Source organism: Pleurodeles waltl, chromosome 5 (assembly GCF_031143425.1).
Source record: "Pleurodeles waltl isolate 20211129_DDA chromosome 5, aPleWal1.hap1.20221129, whole genome shotgun sequence".
Lineage (NCBI taxonomy): Eukaryota > Metazoa > Chordata > Amphibia > Caudata > Salamandridae > Pleurodeles > Pleurodeles waltl.
The window spans coordinates 746,602,271-746,615,542 of record NC_090444.1 but is presented as its reverse complement, the minus strand read 5'-3'; the positions used below and the strand labels follow the sequence as shown (position 1 = coordinate 746,615,542).

Genomic DNA, 13,272 nt, shown 5'->3' with positions numbered 1-13,272 from the left:
CCCTTTGCACGCAAAACATTGCACACTACGTTAGGACCAGAGGTGAGGATTATGCATTTCTTTCTCTTTTTTAAATTGTCCTATAGCCTTCAGAAACCAAGAACAAACATTTCCTAACATGAGAAGGGATACATACTAAAACACATCAACCAATCTAATTCCATTGGGTTATTGAAGTATGATAGCTGCCTGGCCCTCCTTTCTTAACTGCTCCAGCAGCAAGCGAAGCATTTGATGGGCTACTCTGGAATTTTATTTCAATTGTATTTTGACTGCACTTTGACGGTTGTATACCAGAACCACACATTCTGTTGTAATGTATGCCATTACAACACAAATGCCATTACCATGCATAACCTTTACCACTAATGTCTTTACCACATATGCCTTTACAACAAATTCTGTTGTAAACACATGAATGGTAAAGGCATATGTGTGGTAAAGTATTTCACAGGTAAGTATAAACTATATTATTATATATATAAAAAAAATATAAACACACAGGGTTTATATTTTCCTGCACAGTACTTACATGGTAAAGACATATATGGGCAAGGCATAGGCTTTCTAAAATGTGTGTGTGTGGTAAAGACATATATGGGCAAGGCATAGGCTCTAAAATGTGTGTGTGTGTGTGTGTGTGGTAAAGACATATGGGCAAGGCATAGGCTTTCTAAAAATGTGTGTGTGTGTGGTAAAGACATATATGGGCAAGGCATAGGCTCTAAAATGTGTGTGTGTGTGGTAAAGACATATATGGGCAAGGCATAGGCTTTCTAAAATGTGTGTGTGGTAAAGACATATGGGCAAGGCACTAGCTTTCTAAAATGTGTGTGTGGTAAAGACATATATGGGCAAGGCATAGGCTTTCTAAAATGTGTGTGTGTGGTAAAGACATATATGGGCAAGGCATAGGCTCTAAAATGTGTGTGTGTGTGTGTGTGGTGAAGACATATGGGCAAGGCATAGGCTTTCTAAAAATGTGTGTGTGTGGTAAAGACATATATGGGCAAGGCATAGGCTCTAAAATGTGTGTGTGTGTTGTAAAGACATATATGGGCAAGGCATAGGCTTTCTAAAATGTGTGTGTGGTAAAGACATATGGGCAAGGCACTAGCTTTCTAAAATGTGTGTGTGGTAAAGACATAAATGGGCAAGGCATAGGCTTTCTAAAATGTGTGTGTGTGTGGTAAAGACATATATGGGCAAGTGTGTGTGTGTGGTAAAGACATATATGGGCAAGTGTGTGTGTGTGGTAAAGACATATATGGGCAAGTGTGTGTGTGTGGTAAAGACATGGGTGTGTGTGTGTGTGTGTGTGTCTGTCTGTGTGTCTGTGTGTGTGTCTGTGTGTCTGTGTGTGTGTCTGTGTGTGTGTCTGTGTGTGTGTGTGTGTCTGTGTGTGTGTGTGTCTGTGTGTGTGTGTGTGTGTGTCTGTGTGTGTGTCTGTGTGTGTGTCTGTGTGTGTGTCTGTGTGTGTGTCTGTGTGTGTGTGTGTGTGTCTGTGTGTGTGTCTGTGTGTGTCTGTCTGTGTGTGTCTGTCTGTGTGTGTCTGTCTGTGTGTGTCTGTCTGTGTGTGTCTGTCTGTGTGTGTCTGTGTGTGTGTGTCTGTGTGTGTGTGTCTGTGTGTGTGTGTCTGTGTGTGTGTGTCTGTGTGTGTGTGTCTGTGTGTCTGTGTGTCTGTGTGTCTGTGTCTGTGTCTGTGTGTGTGTGTGTCTGTGTGTGTGTCTGTGTGTGTTTGTGTGTCTGTGTGTGTGTGTGTGTGTGTGTGTGTGTGTGTGTGTGTGTGTGTGTGTGTGTCACAGTTTGACGAATCTTCACAAAGTTTTCCCCAAAAAAGGTGTCACTGTGATTCTTGTTGCGCACAAGGTTTTGGGGTGATCCGTGAAGTGAGGGCAGAGGAAAAAAAGGGGGGAGGGGTGAAAAATTGTGTTTTCCATGTCAATTTCCATAGGACCTTTAGACGTGTCTACAGCCCGAACCACTGGACGGAATTACACCACATTTGGCAGACAGCTAGCTTTCGGTACGCAGATCAAGCTTTCGCGTATTTGGTGTAAATCTGTTTAATAGTTTTTGAGATATTTAAGGGAAAATAAATTTGTATATCTCTGGCCAAGATGATTTCACAAATATTCCGCAAATACGCGTGCGATAAGAAGCATTGCAATTGGCTGACTGCAACCTGACTGTAGGAAGCTGGCTTGGTGTGTGGTGGACACCTATGGTGTTTGCACCTAATACCAGGTCCAGGCAATCCCTATTAGTGAACGAAGACATTGTTTAGGAAGCCAGGGCTCTCTAGTGGTAGCTATAAGCCAAAACTTATCTAGGAAAAGTGCAAAGAACTTGTAATATCAAAGCAGTCACACAGCAACTTATCACACCTGAAAGGAACCACACATTGTTACAAAAATAAAGGTCCTTTATTTTAGTAGCACTGATCTAGATTACTTATAGGTAGTGCCCCAACTGGAGATGTATATATATATATATATATATTCAGTGGTTCCCAACCAGTAGTCCAGGGACCCCTGGGGGTACGCAAAGCCACCTCAGGGGGTCCGCGGCTGCTTAGAAAATGAAATAATATTAATAGATTAGGTCCCCAGCTTTCAGTAATGACTCAGTGGGGGGTCCTCTGATTCCAATAATGATTCAGTGGGGGGCCCCAGTAATGATTAAGTGGGGGGTCTATAAAAGTCAAAAGGTCGGGAACACTGTATATAGTAATTATTAGGAATCATCATATAGAAACTACAAGCATTAGAAAAAATGAGTGAAAAATAGTTAGGGCCCTATTGGAGGTTGGGGGGGGGGGGGGGGCAAACTACATACTAAAATAGTGGAACCCAAGGATATGGAGTAGTTATAGGGAGGCTGGGAGAACTCGGGACCTCATGAGATAAGTACCTAAGTGACCCCCAACAACCAGGAGAGCAGAGCTAAGTACTTGGTCTTCCCAAGGTATAATAAGGGACTTGGATTGCAAAACCAGGACCAGTCTGGTGAAACACAACTATGGATTCCAGAAGAAGAGGACCTGAAATAGAAGGTGATAGAGTCCCGTCCACACAGGATTGTCCAGACGGGGCAGGAGCTACTACCCCGCCGGATGAAGAACAGGTCGACGAGGGAAGATGAAGATCAGCTGTGGAGCGCAAGAGCTGCAGAGAAATCCTCGAAGCCATGCAGATGATGTCCCACGTCGGTCACCAGGTCTCAGTTGGTAAGTGTTCAAGTTGGCCACTAACAAGCCTTGGAAAATGACCCTCAGTAGTCAGGAGAGCCAGCAAAAGCAGTTGCAGCCCCCACAGGCAACCCACTGGTGGCAGGCAAAGTAAGTTGCAGTGAAGCCCAGTAAGCACACCTGGAGAGGAGTCCCACATTGCTGGAGCAGCAGAGGAGAGGCTGTCCTTGCAAGGATGAAGAGCTAGAGGCCGGGGCTACTTGGAGCTTGAATATCCATGGAGCAAGAGTTAGCAAGCCTTGGAAGCTGCAAGAGTCGTGGTGAACAGAGGCACTGTCCTGCAAGGAGAGGCAAGGGCTCACCGTCTCCCACGATGGACAGGAGGGAGAGAGGACCAAGGGGACCACTCAGACCCACCACCTGTGTTGGAGATTCTTCCTGGAGCCGGATAGCAAATGATCCCAGCAGCCGGTTGTCGTTGCCTTAGGTGCCTGCGGATGCAAGGGAGTGACTCCTTCAGTCTAAGTGAGATTCCTGCTTATTTTTTTTGGTGCAGCTGAAGTCTTGCCAACCCCAGAGGAAGCACAGCTGTGGAAATGTTGCAGATGCTAGAAGGAGCCAGAGATACAATGTTGCAAGGCAAAGTCATCTCAGGAGTTGCAGGCTTGTTTCGTTCCTGAAGAGTCCAGTTGTAGTTCCAGTGGCCAGGAGCAGAAAAGATTGTTGCAGAGGAGTCCTGGTGGAGTTTTGCACACCAAATATGGAGACCCACCCACAATGGGGTCCCTTAATAGTCCCACCAGGGGGATTGATCATTCGTCAGGGTGACCACTTATCAGAGGGGGTCACAGACATCAGTCACCTGCCCTGACCAACCAGATGCTCCCTGGGGCCTAGGTACAACTGGTTTTTAAGATGGCAGAATCACAAGGGCACCTGGAGGAGCTCTGGGCATCACCCCTGGGGTGGTGATGGACAGGAGAGTGGTAATTCCCATTGCCTTTGTGTGCTTTCACGCCAGAGCAGGGACGGGGGTCCCTGGACTGGTGCAAACCAGACTGTGCAAGGAGGACATCAAATGTGTCCTTCAAAGCAAGCCGGCGGCATGGGAGAGGCTAACTCTTCCCCGACATTTAACACCTATTTCCAAGGGAGAGGGTGTTGCTTCCCTCTCCCACAGGAAATCTTTTGTTCTTCCTTCCCCCTGTCAGAGCTGGTCAAGAGGCAGGAAGGCAAAAACCATCTAAGGGGCTGCAGCAGCAGCGTGGGCTGTCTGCAAACCCTGGAAGACTGGCAGGAGCAATAGTTGGGGGTGGCGGTCCTCTAAGGAGCCCCCAGAGTGCATGGAATCATGCCAAGTTTGATACCAAACATGTCTAGGTTCAGAGTTACCATTATGTAGGTGGACCACAGGTAGTGAGTGACACGTGGCCAGTAGAAGTGTAAAATGGCTTCCCCGCACAAAGTACAGTGCATTGGAAGTGGAGTTCGTAGGGGCACCTCTGTTCGTGCAGGGGTGCCCTGTCACACAGGCACCTGCACCCTACCCTCTGGGCTAGGAGGGCCTACCATAGGGGCAACTTACAGTGACCTGGTGCAGTGACTAACAGTGAGAGGGTGGATGCACTTTTTCCACACAGGCTGCAATGACAGGCCTGCTGACAGTTTGCATAGGCTCCCATGGGTAGCATAATACATACTGCAGCCCATGGGGGACCCCCTGGTGTACCAATGCTCTGGGTACCTAAGTACCATATACTAGGGACTTACAGGGGTACACAGTGTGCCAACTGTGGGGTGTAAAGGGTACCAAAGCAACCAAATTTGGAGGAGACAGCACAATCACAGAAGTCTTGGTTAGCAGGATCCCGCAGAAGTTAGTCTAAAAAGACTGGTAAACAGGCAGAAAGTGGGGGGAACCATGCCAAAAAGAGTGACTTTCCTACCCTGACTAGAAAGTCGCAGCCGCCATTTTATTTCACAGGACACGGTCACCAGGGGCGAAAATCCAAACTTTAAGTGGCATAAGGAGTCCGGGTGAAGGTACCCTGATCCCAGGAGGGTGATATAGGTGTATTTAGGGGACAATTATGGATTTAAAATAATTTTGTGTCACTATGCGCAATATTAGCAAAAATTCACAAATGTTCCCAAATTATTCACGAATATTGAAATAGTTGAAAGAAAAAACAGACTCATTCATTCACTCATGCATGCACTCAGAGACTCATGCACTCACTCACACACCCACATTCAGATCCACTCAAGCACCCACTCACAGATCCACTGACCGAGACGGGCCCTGTGGTCAACCTCTGCTGCCCACGGACAAAGGGCGTGCGTGGCACGGGGTTGGGTGGTTATAGGGCTTGGCTGCAAGGTCTGAGTGACCAGCCCCTGCTGCGCACAGTCGAAGGTCTTGCACAGCTGGAGTTGGAATTATTACATATAATAATTAAAATTGCTGTACGTTTGAAGAAAAACAAAAAAAACATAGAAACTCACTTAAACAGCAAAGGTTACAGGGACATTATAGTTGGGTCCTGAATTTACTATTACAAAACCATAGAAATTCAGCAGTTATAGTACTTTTAAATAACTATAACTCGCGCCTTCGCCATGCACCGCTAATTACTCCACATATTATATCATTGATGAGATCTTGGATGGCATCTCGGACATTATCACTCCAACATTTGCAGTAAAATTATTGATAAGAAAACCGCGCATAGCAAGGTCGCAAGTTATAGTTACTTAAGAGTACTCAAACTATAACTGCTAAATTTCTATGGTTTTGTACGAGTAAATTCAGAACCTAACTATAACGTCCCTGTAACCTTTGTTTTTTTTCAGTTAATATAGACATAGATCTATCTATATAACACTTAATACTTACCTGCAAAATACTTACATTTACAAGCCAAACCTTCACCACGCATATGCCTTTACAATTAATGCCTTCAGCACACTTCATCATTCCTGCTGTTGTTTCTTCAGTCTGCTGTTGGCATGCTAAGTTCGTTGTAAAAGCATGCATGGTAAAAGTTATGCATTGTAATGGTACCTGCATTGTACTTGCCGCATTGTTAATGTAACGTGTGGTAATTGCACAATAGTTGCATTGTAATGGATGATTTCTCATTTTGACCACACTGGGGATGTGTTTTCCTGGCATGCTATTAATTATTCCTCTCTTGCAGGATATCTTGATGCTGCAGGATAGTTTTCAGACTCCCTACGTGGTGGCCACAGTGCACCGTGGGCTGAGCTTCGACGCTTCTGCCCTCCGATTGTCACAGGGCTCCCTGTAGGAGGCTGGCCTGGTTTGTACTGTGTACCTTGGGTACTTACACCTTATACCAGGTCCAGTTATCCCTTATTAGTGAAATGTAGTAGTGTTCTAGCAACATAGGCTGATAGAGGTAGCTGTAGCAGAGCAGCTTAGGCTGAACTAGGAGACATGCAAATCTCTCGCAATACCACTATAGTTACACAGTACTTATACACAAGAAAAGACAATACTCTGTGTTACCAAAAATAAAGGTAGTTTTTTGGGTGACACAAGGCCAAAAATATCTTAGAGGCAATACTCCTTCTGGAGGTAAGTATTATACGCAATGTATACACTAGACACCAAAATAAGGTAAGTAATTAGACACAGGATAGTGCAAACAATAGGAAATGTCATAGAATGCAATGGGAGAAAATGGTCTAGGGGCAACATAAACCATATACTAAGAAAGTGGAATGCGAATCACTATTTCCCCCCTAGACAACTGTAGTGTGTAGAGAATCGCTGGGAGAGTAAGAAAACCACAAAGGTGAGTAAAACACCCCACCCCAAAGCCCAGGAAAATATGAGTAAAGTACTGCCGGTTTTCTTAGGACACACTACAAGTCGTGACTAAAGTTATTGCAAGAACCAAGCAAGATGGCAAACAACAAATGGTGGATTCCTGGACTTGAAGACCTGTAAAGGAAGGAGACCAAGTCCAGAAGTCGGAGGAAGTTCCAGGAAGGACAGGAGCCCCTGCCAACCTAGAAGAGGGTGCAAAAGAAGAGTACCCAGTTGGACGAAGACTGCAGAAATGCACCAAAGGAAGATGGCTGGGGGTTCCTCCGTGATGCAATGGATGTCCCACAGCGAGATGTTGGATGCAGGCGAGTTTCGGTGCTGGATTCGTCCAACAAGCCTTGGTTCAAGCAATGTCACGGATTGCGTCAAAGTGGTGCTGCCTGGACCCAGGAGGGATCTGGGGGCCTCAATTGGGACTGAGGAGGCAGAGGGGGTTCCCAACACTGGAGGGATCTCACAGATGGCCAGGCAGCACCCACGGAGATCCCAGGACACGGGGACAAAGAAGGTGCAAATTTCGGTTGTTGCAGCACTACAAAAGAAGGTCCCAAGCTGCCGGAGGACAACTCAGCGAGTTGAGCTTCGCAGGATAAAGTGCTCGGGACCCGGGCCAGCCTGTGCACAAAGGATTCTTGCAAATAGTGCACAGGGGCCTCAGGACGTGAAGATGATGCAGTGCGTAGGGGTACTGTCGCAAACATTGAAGGCAAGCTCTTACCTCCTCCAAATTTGGACAGTCTGTGTCCGAGGGGTCCACCACCTGTGTTCCAAGGAACACGCTCGTCGCCAGAAGAGGAGTCCAAGAGAACCGGTCATCGTCGTCTTCGAAGGTGCCTGCAGGAGCAGGGAAGTGACTGTCAATCTACAGGAGATTTCTTTGGTACTTCTGGTGTAGGGTGAAGACAGGGAGTCCCCAGAGCGTGCACACCATGGAAACTGTTGCAGTTGCTGGCTGGAGCTGAAGTTGCAAAGGGAAAGTAGCCCTTTTGGATACTTTGTTGCTGTTACAGCGGTTCCTGGAGCAGTCTGCGCTCAATCCGAGGTCAGAGGATGAAGTAGTAGTTGCAGAGGATTCCTGCTGGAAACTTGCAAGTAGAATCTGTTGAGAAACCCACAGGAGAGACCCTAAATAGGCCTGAGAGGGGGATTGGCTACCTTATCAGGTATGGACCTATCAGGAGGGGTCTCTGACATCACCTGCTGGCACTGGCCACTAAAAGGCCTCAGAGGGTCCCCACATCTGGAAAACAAGATGGCTGAAATCTGGGACACACTGGAGGAGCTCTGGGAACCACCCCTGTGGTGGTGATGGACAGGGGAGTGGTCACTCCCTTTCCCTTTGTCCAGTTTCACGCCAGAGCAGGGACTGGGGGTCCCTGAACCAGTGTAGACTGGCTTATGCAAGAAGGACACCACCTTCAAAGCATTTCCAGAGGCTGGGGGAGGCTACCCCTCCCCAGCCCTTAACACCTATTTCCAAAGGGAGAGGGTATAGCACCCTGCTCCCAAAGGAAATGCTTTGTCTTCCTGGGACTGAGCTGCTCAGACCCCAGGAGGTCATAACCCTGTCTGGGAGGTGGCAGCAGCTGTAGCTGAAGTGCAAGACTCAGAGAGCTGGTTTGGCAGTACTGGGGGTCCATGATGGAGCCCCTGGGATGCATGGAATTGGCTCCCCAATACCATATTTGGAATGAGGGGAAAACACCATGATCTTAGACACCTTACATGGCCATATTCGGGGTTACCATTATGAAGCTATATATAGGTATTGACCTATATATAGTACACGCGTGTAATGGCGTCCCCGCACTCACAAAGTCCTGGGAATTGGCCCTGGACTGCGTGGCGGCACCTTTGCTAGTGCAAGGGTGTCCTCACACTTAGTAACTTTGCACCTAGCCTTCAGTAAATGAAGGTTAGACATACAGGTGACTTATAACTTACTTAAGTGCAGTGAGAATGGATGTCAAATAGTGTGTGCATTATTTCACGCAGGCTGCACTGGCAGTCCTGTGAAAGGGTTTGTCTCAACTCCGTACGGGTGGCAAAAGAAATGCTGCAGCCCATAAGGATCTCCTGGAACCCCAATGCCCTGGGTACCTAGGTACCATATACTAGGGACTTATAAGGGGGGTCCAGTGTGGCAAATTAAATTGGTAAATTAAGTCACTAGCCTATAGTGAGAAATTTACAAGCAGAGAGAGCATAAGTACGGAGGTTCTGATTAGCAGAGCCTCAGGGACACAGTTCAGCACTATTCACAACACACACATTAGGCCACAAACCATGAGCACTGGGGTCCTGGCCAGCAGGATCCCAGGGAGACAGGCAAAAACATACTGACATACAGGTAAAAATGGGCTAACATGCCAAGAAAGATGGTACTTTCCTACACTCCCGCCCCCTTACACGGCCTGCGTCCTCATCACAGAGCATCAAGTTCCTCACAGCTCGGCGAGCACACAGTGAATGCTCCTCACGATCAACTGCAGGCAGCTCAGTTCCTACCGATCGCAGGCCCAGGCCCCACATAGCCTGGGGCATGACACCCCCTATCAAGGGGTCTGTATATGTTTATCAGTGCACTCAGGGAAATGCCCAGGTGCTGCCTACCTTTTGACTGCGCTGGGCCTCACCCCCAGTTCAGCCACCATTTATTGCAGCCCTACCACCTTCTTCCTCCATCCAGTATCCTTAACAGATTATCTGTGCTACCTACACATTAATTTACGGCAAGGCGCCCAAGTAGGCCCTAAACCTGCCAAGTGTTTTAGGAGGAGGAGCTGGAATTCATTTCTTGGGACACTTGGCTTGCAGAGACTGCTTTTGTGCATAAGGCCCTCACAGCAGGGTATCACTGGAGAGGAAACCTGTAAACTGGCAGCTGCCTACCCATAATCCCTCCCTGCGAGGGAAGACCTTCTGGGACCATCTAGGTGAGAACCTCGAGGCAGCCCAAGATTGCTCCTGAGCGCCCTACATACTTGCTTTTGACCACCTTAAAAAGGCTTTTCTGGCCAAGGTCCTATCCAAACAAGGTCCCCCTGGGGCACCAAGCCTTCCCAGACAAAATAAATCCCTTGACCAGCAACCTCTCCTCCCCATCCTTAGACACCCAAACATGCCCTGTCAGATTCTTATGGCGATAAGTAGTCATTTAGGTACTGGCAACACAATCTGGTGATCCAAGTACTGCTCCCACCCAGACTCTCAAGGTGGACCACCTAATAGCAGACTTGCTTGATTCATATGATAAATACCATCCCCAATCTTCCAAATGCGCTCCAGGAGAAAAGTGGCGGCCAATGTGGCAGGATGGCTACGTAAGCATATGGACACAGTAGTCTGTAATATATTAAGGGTGAGTGCCTTTTACTGTAGGGCAAGTTCTTCCCTCACCCCTGAGACTGATGCAAAAATTGACACCTTTGAGGCCAATATATAAAGAAACCTAAATATATATCTATATTTTTTCTTTCTTTTTTTTTTTTTAAACAAGGCACTGACTGCTGTTCTTAGTGATTGTGCCAAAATATACAAATATACATCTACATCTGACAAACCCATAAGATCTTAGACAGGGCATAAAAAAACAAGTAATCAGGGGTTCTCTTATTGCACCCAACACCTTTTCTGGTTGGGTCTCCAAAAGGGCCATAATTATTCTAGGGAATGCCAACTGTGCCACTTATATGGTGTGCAGTAGGTCTTCCTTATTAGGGCTGACCCAAAACTGGGGGACCTATCTTCTTCGGAGGCGGATGCTTTGTCGGGGGCAAGGCAGTGGGGGCACTCTCTGTGGACCCCTCCATAATAGAACTTGGAAAGTTTGTCTCAACCTTCACCTCTCTGGAAGCCCAAGCTTCAATAAAGAAAGTTTTCCCCATCAAAGTTTTCCCTGGGGCCAGCAGAAAACACAGCACTCGGCCAGCTACTTATACACTAACAGCCCCTCTTCCAGAAGGGCCAATACTCCAGTAGGGGCTTCAATCAGGACCAAGCCAGGTTTGAAGGCTTCCTACCCTCAAGAGGAGCTAGGCATCCAAGATCCAACAGAAGTGTCTTACGGCAATGCCAATGCTGGTTCCTACTCCTTAAGTGTAATAACCCTGCAATGGAGGACAGTGGGTGGCAGATTAGTGAAGTTTGTACACAAATAGCGTTTGATAAACTGAAACCTTGGGTACTCCAGATGGCCAGGGGTTGCCACATAGATTTTTTAGGGTTGCCAGTCCCAACTGTCGCCACCCCAATTAACTCAGTGTAAGAGTCTTTAAGCCTTCCCTGCAGGACAGCCAAGTTCAGACAGGAGATGAGAAGAGTTCTGACAAAACCAAAATCATCACTTAGATTGCAAAGATAGTGGGCCTTGTCTCATCATACAGGTGACATTCTCCGGACCACATTCACTACAGGGTTCTACAGCACCTCAAGGCCTCACATCTGAGAAAAGACTTAACTTACTCTGAACTGTTCCCACTAGCAGTGTAGACAAAATAGGATATCAGATGGTAGTTGGACCACATGGAGTTGTGGAACAGGAAGGCAATCTTCAGTACCAACCATACATAGTCATCAAGTTGGAATCCAGCCAAGTGAGCAGGGATGCCAATTGTGGAAAGCCCTCTACAAGAGGAAGTTGGTTAAAGATTCAAGCAACGCTGCTTTTTGAAACAATGCCGCCTACATTTCCACCTGTACACTTCTGTTGCCTATCCTAGCTGAATCAAGTGTGTTTTAGCGTTTTTTCCTGTTTATTACGATACAAAAGCTACAATATGCTTGGTGCCCTCTTGAAGATACACAGCAAAAGCATAAAGGCAACATTAGCCAAAGAAAGTAAGCAGAAGTAGTAATGGTCTCTAGGTGAATTCAGCATTTTTTGCTGAAGTAGAAAACGCACGAAAGCCACTGAAAACAACTTGTCAATGCTAAGTTACATATCAGTGGAAGGAAAAGTAGATTTTAATTCTCTACTACAGCATTTGTGCACATATTGCAAAATTCAAGGGTATGTTACCAACTTTCAAAGTAAAGGGTCATGCACAGAATGTCTTGAAGAAAACAATGCCAGAGCACTTCTTTTGACAGCCATCACACTTTGTAAATTCATATATTGTTTTATTAATTTATTCACTTTAAGGGAAATAAGTACTCGCCTATTGATGACACTGCGTATTGACACTTCTGTACTTAAATGATCAATGTTCTAGCAGAACGTTTAACTAGCTCCAGTTCAATTCTAAACTCACATCAGTGCTTAACTCATCTTATATTTTGCAACTTAATCATCTAACAACTTAACCTCTGAATCAGAAGAAAAATGTAGTGTTCGACTGCAAACCTACAGTTAAGAAATAGAAGCACAATAGAACCGATTTAAAGAAAATATATTTTTTTAAATGTATCCCACCTCTCGTTTGTGCACCAGTCCTAGATAGGCGGAGCCGGAACAACCTAGGAAGGAGAAATCACCAGTGAGGGTCAAACTCTGAATAAACCTTGAATTATACATCATAAAATGACTGGTTTAAAATCAAGAACATATGTGGTTACATAAGACAACCCTGTTCACAACACACCCTTACGTTATTAACATTTGGATTAAAAAAATAATGATTTCACTTCCGGACACAACATCAATGACCATCCTGCACAATGTGGTTGTTTTGGCTCTCATTCGGGGCATTTTGCAACCTCTGACATTTGACCTCTCAAATCCCTGCCTCCAAGAAAGACATGCGAGGGGTGAGGGTTGGAAATCAAATGCAATGCTGTGAGCAAGACAGAGCAAAGGCACAAAGCTGCAAATACACAGTCATGTAGCCCACTCCCAACTGGGACAGAGACAATCATGCCGAGAGGCCCAATATCAAAGCTTGTCAACCTCCAATATTCAAATGTAAATAAAAAACAGAATACAGAGAGCTAAACCAGCTCCTATAGATTCTGGTCACTTTGACACATTAAGACAGTTATAAATACAGAACACGTTTTGCTACTGTTATGCACATGAACTGTTTTGGTTTCACCACATATTTAGGGATGCACCCTCACACCAAAAAGAAACTGCACACAAGTGGGTATATATTGTACTGAACTAACATTTCTAATTCTACCGTGTGTCCTTCACCCAACCGGCATTCAGAGCCAAGAAAGACAGCAAGGACACTAAGGGAGTAGGACTATGAGGCAAATTTAGAGCATTTGTTGAACTTTGCTTTCA

General features: G+C 46.1%; 1 protein-coding gene across 1 annotated transcript in view; it reads right to left on the bottom strand.

Annotated features, from left to right (window-relative positions):
- The window catches only part of BUB1 (BUB1 mitotic checkpoint serine/threonine kinase), a 640,511-nt gene that overhangs the window by 583,496 nt on the left and 43,743 nt on the right, over positions 1–13,272 (bottom strand). Inside the window, exon 5 of the mRNA XM_069234708.1 lies at positions 12,460–12,503. Within this exon, the coding sequence (XP_069090809.1) occupies positions 12,460–12,503 (44 nt within the window). The remainder of the gene's footprint in view (positions 1–12,459; positions 12,504–13,272) is intronic.